The following is a 6774-nucleotide window of genomic DNA, read 5'->3' as shown; positions in this document are numbered from 1 at the left end:
GTAATGACTTTGACATAAATGGTGTAAGCAAAGGAGCAGGAAACACATTACCATAGTAGGCAGAACGAAGCAAGGATAAGGTAGATTGAGAGGGAACATTTCCAACAGGAAGGAGTCAGAAGAATCATAGAATCACAGACTTACAGAATGGTTTGGGTCGGAAGGGACCTTAAAGCCCTTCCAGTTCCAACCCCCTGCTGTAGTCATAAGCAGGACTGCCACACACCAGCTCTGTCTGCCAAGGCTTCATCCAACCTGGCCTTGAGCACCTCCAGGGATGGAGCATCCACAGCCTCTCTGGACAGTCTGTTCCAGTGCCTCATCAACCTGACTAAAAGATTTGCTACTAATATGTAATTTAAATCTCCCCACTTCTATTTTAAAACTATTCCCCCTTATCCTGTTGTTATCACAGTGTGAAAAAAGTGAATTTCCTGATTCTAAACTCCCTTTAAATACTGAAAGTCCACAATGAAATTTCCCCAGAACCTTCTATTCTCTGGGCTGATCAGTCCCATATTTCTCATCTCATACTGGAGATGCTTCAGACAATTTGTCATCCCTGTGGATCTTTGCTGAACTAACTCCACTAAACCCATGTTTATCTTGTACTGGAGAGCCCAGCACTATATCTAAACAGAGAATAGAGTCTATTGAGATCCCTCTGAAGGGTAGCACAACCATTTGGGATGTCAACTACTCCTCCTAGTTTTAAATCATCTGTGAAGTTGAGGATGGTACAATGTGTTCTATCACAGAGGTCATTAACAAAGATCTTCGCAAGTACTGGCAGCAGTATTGACCCCAGGTACATGCACTGCAGGTCACTTGCTAAACTTTTTGAGCCACAGTGCTTCAGGCCGTGCAATTCTTAGTCCACCTCATGTGCATGCTCTCCCTAGTGCAGTGAAATACATTGCTACAAGTCTGTCTCATGGGGTGGCAAAGCTTTCCTGCTCCCAGCTTCCACGAGTGTTTAAGTACCACACTGACCACCTTCTGCTCTTTACAGGTCACAGGCAGCAGGACTAGCAGGTTTCCTGATAATGACCCATCTGTTTCTTTTTCTCCTTTTTGGAGCCTTAGCTCTCTCTGGCTCAGAAGGTGAGTATTTAACGTTATTCAGCTGTATGTCTGATCTTGTAAAAAAAAAAAAAAAGAAATATATATATATATATGTATATAAAATCTGTCTCCTTGCTTCAGCTTTTGGCCTCTGTTGTCAGAACAGGCTTATTTCACAGTCATTAAGGAAGAAGAGCTGAGGTATTTTTCTAAATGTAAAATGAGTTAATGTCATCTCGACCTTTTCAGAAAAGTACTGAGGAAAAAACTGAAGTTAGAGACACTCTGCATGTGACCTTGCCACAGTGCAAGCTTCTCTCTTGCAAAGCTCTGCAAACTGTCATTAGCTGCCGTGATTTATCTGTCCAGACCAAGTCCTGTGGTTCATCTGACCCTCTCACTCAAACCCAGAAGCCAAGCTCTTTCCATGGCAGGGACTGCTTGCACAGGGATGGGTTACTTTGGAGGTCACACAGAATGCCAAGAGAAGGTGGAGACTTCCCCTGCATGTTGCTGAAGTTCTACATAAGAAGCAATGTATGACTTCTAGCCAAATCAGAGACAATTGTGCAGTCAGCTTGGCTTGGCTAGTCTTTGGTGGCATGACTCTATATCAGGGCAGAAGGCATGCCCACTGTTTTGTGCCCTGTTCTGTCTTAGAGGAGAAAGACTTGCAACATGCCAGATATTCCTGTTGAGAAGGCATGAACAGCACCTTAGCCAGCCTCACAGACTGGGCTGGTCAGAAAACCAAAAGCACTCAGAGAGTGCTGAAACAGTAATGTTGTGAATCTCCCTTCAGGAAACAGAAAAGAAGGTATGGGAGGAAAAGATTTATCATATCTTCTCCCTCCTTTTTTGTTTTGTTGTTGTTGATGTTGTTGTTGTTTTCCTGGTCTGGACTAGTGCCAAGCACATCTGCCCAAAGAGAGGGGAAATGTGGTTTCCACAATATGAAACTTTGAATGGATACAAGTAGTTTCTAAGGAGACCCGCTCTATAATTGTAGAGGAAATTACAAGCTGAATCATCTGTGGTCTGGGGAGAGAAATCAATGATATTTTGTAAGTTGAACCCAACTCTGCTGACTACTTACCAATAAGGAAAGTGGAAAGAAATCAATTCCAAGAACTTTCAACAAAATCCATCTTAATTCAGGTCTGACAGATGTATTTTGTTCTCCTCTGAAGCAATGTGATGAACCAGCCTGAAATCCCTATTACTTTTACAGAGATAGGCTCTCCCCAGCAAAGAGAGACTAATACACTGCAATTCAAGCCAGTCAAGCCACACGCTGATGACTCTTGGGAATCCACAGAGCCTTGCACACCTTTCAGAGCTGGCCTGCTGAACCTGCTGCTGTGTTTCCAGGGGACAGATCCACAAATGTGATGCATTGCACCACACAGTGGAACAGATTGCTAAAGTTCTGCTGCACCCACTGGACTCTGTAGTGACAACAGCAATTTAATTCTGCGTATAACCTAAATGGCATCTGAATCCTAAATTAGGGATCTTCATGTACTGATATTTTACATTTCTTGTTTAAAAAACAAACAAACAAACAAACAAACAAAAAAAAAAACAGGAAATAATGATAAAGTGTGCTGGATGCCTTTCATTTCTTAGTTTCACTTCACTGAACATCCCTGTGAGATGCTGAACTCAGCTTAGTTGATTCAAGAGATTATAGAGAAGTAATACTTTCTTTTCTGGAAAGATGAGTGAGACTTTTGAGTTTATTCTTTGTTTCTTTCAGGTGCTGGCAACTCCACAGCCAAGCATCGCAATGCTCGGTTCTTGTTTAATTTTTTTGGTGGAGTTAAGCCTCAAAATAACATAATTCCTAAGCCGCCTCAAGAAGACTCATCTGCAAAGAAGATCTGTGTAAACCTATGCCAGAAAGGCTGGATTAGTTACAGAGGCCACTGTTACTTGCTTATTCAAGAGAGAATGACATGGCTGGAAGCTGAGGTACTGGGTTGCTCAAAACAGGAGTGGTTATTATTTCTTCTCTTTTCTCACATTTACCTTTCTTGTACCTAACTCTTTTTCCCTCCCTTTCTGATGCTTCTGTCATGTACCAGTGTTGACCAAAAGTACCTGATACTCATCTCAGTGCTCCTGATGAGATTGGTTGTACTATGCTTCATAAAATAACATACTTCCACAATTAACCACATCCTGCTTAGATATACATAGACATAGAGTTGCTGTTTCTCCTCTTTTCCTGTATCGCTGTTGAGTTGTTTGAGATTGGGGTCTATTTTTCACATGCTTTAAAATGAAGAATCTGTAATCATAGAATGATAAATGTTGGAAAAGACCTCTACTATCTAGTCCAACCATCCACTTACTGCCCACTACATCCCTCAATACCATATTTACACATTTCTTGAAGACCTCCAGGAGTGGTGAGTCCACCACTTACCTGAGCAGTCTGGGAATAAAAACACCATTGAAGAGAAGCTGCAGGGATTCCTGGGGGTCATTGATTGTAAGAGGACACCAAACAGATGAGTTACAGTTGAAATGTTTCTCCTCCTACTTCCCTTGTGGTACACAGCGTCATCCCTACTGTGTTTGGCCTTCAACTGTGATTCATCAAACCCTTTTTCCACTTTGTGATACTTCCTAAAAGACATTCTGACTTCATTTTGCTGCCTGCTCAGATGAAATCAAGTGAGCCCTATAATTTGAAACCCTGCACCTGATGCTGTATCTTTGAAGACTAAAACAAACATTTCCATAAAAGTTTACCTTGGCATGTCATATTCCTCTTAATCCCTGTCTACAAGAGTCTATTAAATTTAAATGTCTCAGGATGGAGAGTTTTCCCCCAAGCCTAAACACCAGTTACAGTGGTCTTGCTTCAAGGTGCAGAGGAGAGTATCCTTCTTTATCAAATGCAAATCAAGCTCTTGGAGTTGAGTTTAGAGAAACTTGAGAATGGAGCAGTGTTCCTGCCTACTCCATTTCCCATCTGGCTGGGGGAATGAAGAAGAAAGGTAGCAAATAGAATACATTTGGACCAGATGATCTGAAATTTCCCTTTCTTCTCATCAGTCTTTTTGCATTTATTTTCAATGTACAGTGCATTTTGCCCAAGTGTAGCTAACAAAAATACTGAGATACCTATGCTGGTTTGCTCAGTAAATTCTGTCCAGTAACAGCCACTTGAAACCATCTCCCTTCAGTTCCTTTCTTGCAGTTTGGAGATACCTCCTGATTTCCACTGACTGTACAGAAAGCCCATACAACTGGTTGCACTATAGACGCGACTCACTCAGTTCCCGTTGTTCGGTCCTTTTCTTTTACTGATCATCTCTTCTCCCTGTTCCTCTCTTTTTCTATCTTATCTTTGATTTCTCTTTATTTGAAACTGCAAACGTTCAATGGATTTCCCTGTCACTTCAAATTTCCACTCCTCTTAGATTTCCCTTTATTGGACTTTCTCTTATTGCCTGCCCGTTTCCATCTCCTCATCATTCTTTCTACATTTTTTTTCATGAATAACTTTTTATTCAGAAAGCTTGTCATGACAAAGCTGAAGCCATTTTATATTTCCCATGTTTAACTCTCTCTACTGTACAGAGAACATGTTCAGCTAAAATTGCAGGAGGTCACCTAACCAGCATCACCAGTGCAGAACAGAATGAATTCCTACGGAAGCTTTCTGAGGGACAACAGAATACCCAGTTCTGGACAGGGGGAACTTACCAAAAGGCAAGTATGCCAGGACCAAAAATGAAAACAAAAACAAACATCAGTCAAAAGAACTTCAGGACTCAACTGATAAACCTATTATTTAAAAAAAAAAAAAAAAAAAAAAAAAAAAAAACCCTTTTGTTTTTAAGTGGAGATCTTCCCTTTGTTGCCACAGAAAATAATTTCAGTCTCATCAAAACTAAGAGAAGTATTAAATATTACTGTTATATTCTTTCAATGATTTTGGAGGATGGGAAAAAATAAGAGCTGGAAGGAAAAAAGTTGAAGGGATAAACTCTCATTAATGTCATATTCCAATTAAATTCCCCCTGAAGAAGGAGAGCTGAGGTACAAATTTCAAAGAAGAGGATGGATGGTGGGTAATAATTTCTCTATTTAATCTCAGTTTAGCAGCATACCAGGTCTCAGTAGACTCAACTTGGTTCTATAAATGGATATATTCATTCAGATTACTATAATGAATTTGTTCCAAATGTCCTCCCACCAGTACTCCGGCCAATGAATCTACCTGTGTTCTTGCTGGTATGATGAATTTAAAATTAGCATTTTAGAATAGTAAAAACAAGTGAATTTTTGACTTGTAAGTGCCTTTTAGATGTTCAAACTTGATTCTATAAGTTTCAGCACGTAACAGGGTAAGCGAGTGACCAGTGTGTTCATCCCGTGTGTCTCAACACCTGAATGTGACCTACCTGCAATGAATACTCATGAGTGCTATTGTCTGTTCTGAATAACAAATATATTCAAGAAAATTACAATTTATTTGAGGACAATTCGCGAACAGAGGATGAGGTGAAATTAATCTAATGCGGAATTGAAAATGAATTATTCATGCTGTTCTACAGAACAATGATATCCCCACAAGCAATAACTCTTTTGACAACCATATGGAGGAAAGTCCCCACTCAGTCCGTTTTCCATATCAGTAAATGCATAGCTGTACCAAGCAACTTTCAGAATTTAAAAGCAACCTGAAGTTCCCATTAGATTTCTGAAGTTTTTCTTTTTTTTGTCTGCAGGGTTCATCATTGAGATGGAGTGATGGATCTTTGATAACCTTTGTCCAGAGGCCTCTGACATCCATTTTCCAGGCTGTTGGAGGACTAATTAACAACCTGCTTAACTTAAAACTTTGTCTGATGGTCAATATTGGAGGTAAGGAAAACCTGAGATGGTTTATGATTCCTGTAATTTACTTTGATCTTAAACTTCTGACTTGTCAGGGGGATAACTCTTTCCAGGATAAGAAAGAGAAAATACCAGCTTATTAAAATGTTGCTCAAACCTGCAACGTATGTACTATGGAAACACAAATTAAAAGAAAATGAGATTTCTGGAGGCCAAGCTGAGATTGAATGATTTCATCTCAGGAGTGAAATGGTTCTCTATCACATCTAATTTTCCTTTGTGATTGCTCTTTGTTTCCAGGAGGGGCTTATTGGGACAGCTCCCCCTGCAGCCAGAGGCTACCATTCATCTGCACTTACAAACAAAGCCTGCTCCGCCGTTAACCTATCACTGAACCACTGATGAAACCCAACTGGCTGTCACAGCATTTGGAACTGAGTTCACCTGAAATACTTTAGTGCAGAAAAATCTTTTGCATGGAAAAATCAAGGTCTTATACTAAAAAAGAAGAGGTATTGTAGCAAGTGATATTTCTGTTCTGTTTGCATTATTGTGGTGATCTTCCTGCAGACTATCTTTATAATGATCTTATTAAAATAAATTCTGATTTTATTTGAATGCTTGATGAAATCAGCGTACCGTTTAGCTTTTCCACAGGGTGTTCAAGAATATTCATAAGAGCTCTTTAATTATTAAATAATTACCAATCATGCATTAAAACTTTATTCATTTCACCATTTAATCATGCCAAGTTATACATTTTAAATCCTAGATATTTTTCCTTTCTTTGTGTCAGATAGATCCAAGTAAAATAAATTGAATATTTTTAATATTTCAGTAAATAAATGGCTA

The 6774-nt window shown here is 39.5% G+C and overlaps 1 protein-coding gene across 1 annotated transcript; it reads left to right on the top strand.

Annotated features, from left to right (window-relative positions):
- Positions 1–1046: 1046 nt before the first annotated feature.
- On the top strand, positions 1047–6305 carry LOC140255272 (snaclec coagulation factor IX-binding protein subunit A-like). The gene is made up of 5 exons (XM_072342697.1): positions 1047–1104; positions 2825–3039; positions 4660–4791; positions 5814–5949; positions 6223–6305. Exons 1-5 carry the CDS (start codon positions 1047–1049, stop codon positions 6303–6305), a joined length of 624 nt encoding a protein of 207 aa, XP_072198798.1.
- The last annotated feature ends 469 nt before the right edge of the window (positions 6306–6774 follow it).

Source organism: Excalfactoria chinensis, chromosome 1, assembly GCF_039878825.1.
Source record: "Excalfactoria chinensis isolate bCotChi1 chromosome 1, bCotChi1.hap2, whole genome shotgun sequence".
In the NCBI taxonomy this organism is placed as follows: Eukaryota; Metazoa; Chordata; class Aves; order Galliformes; family Phasianidae; genus Excalfactoria; species Excalfactoria chinensis.
This window is presented reverse-complemented; position numbering and strand designations above follow the sequence as displayed.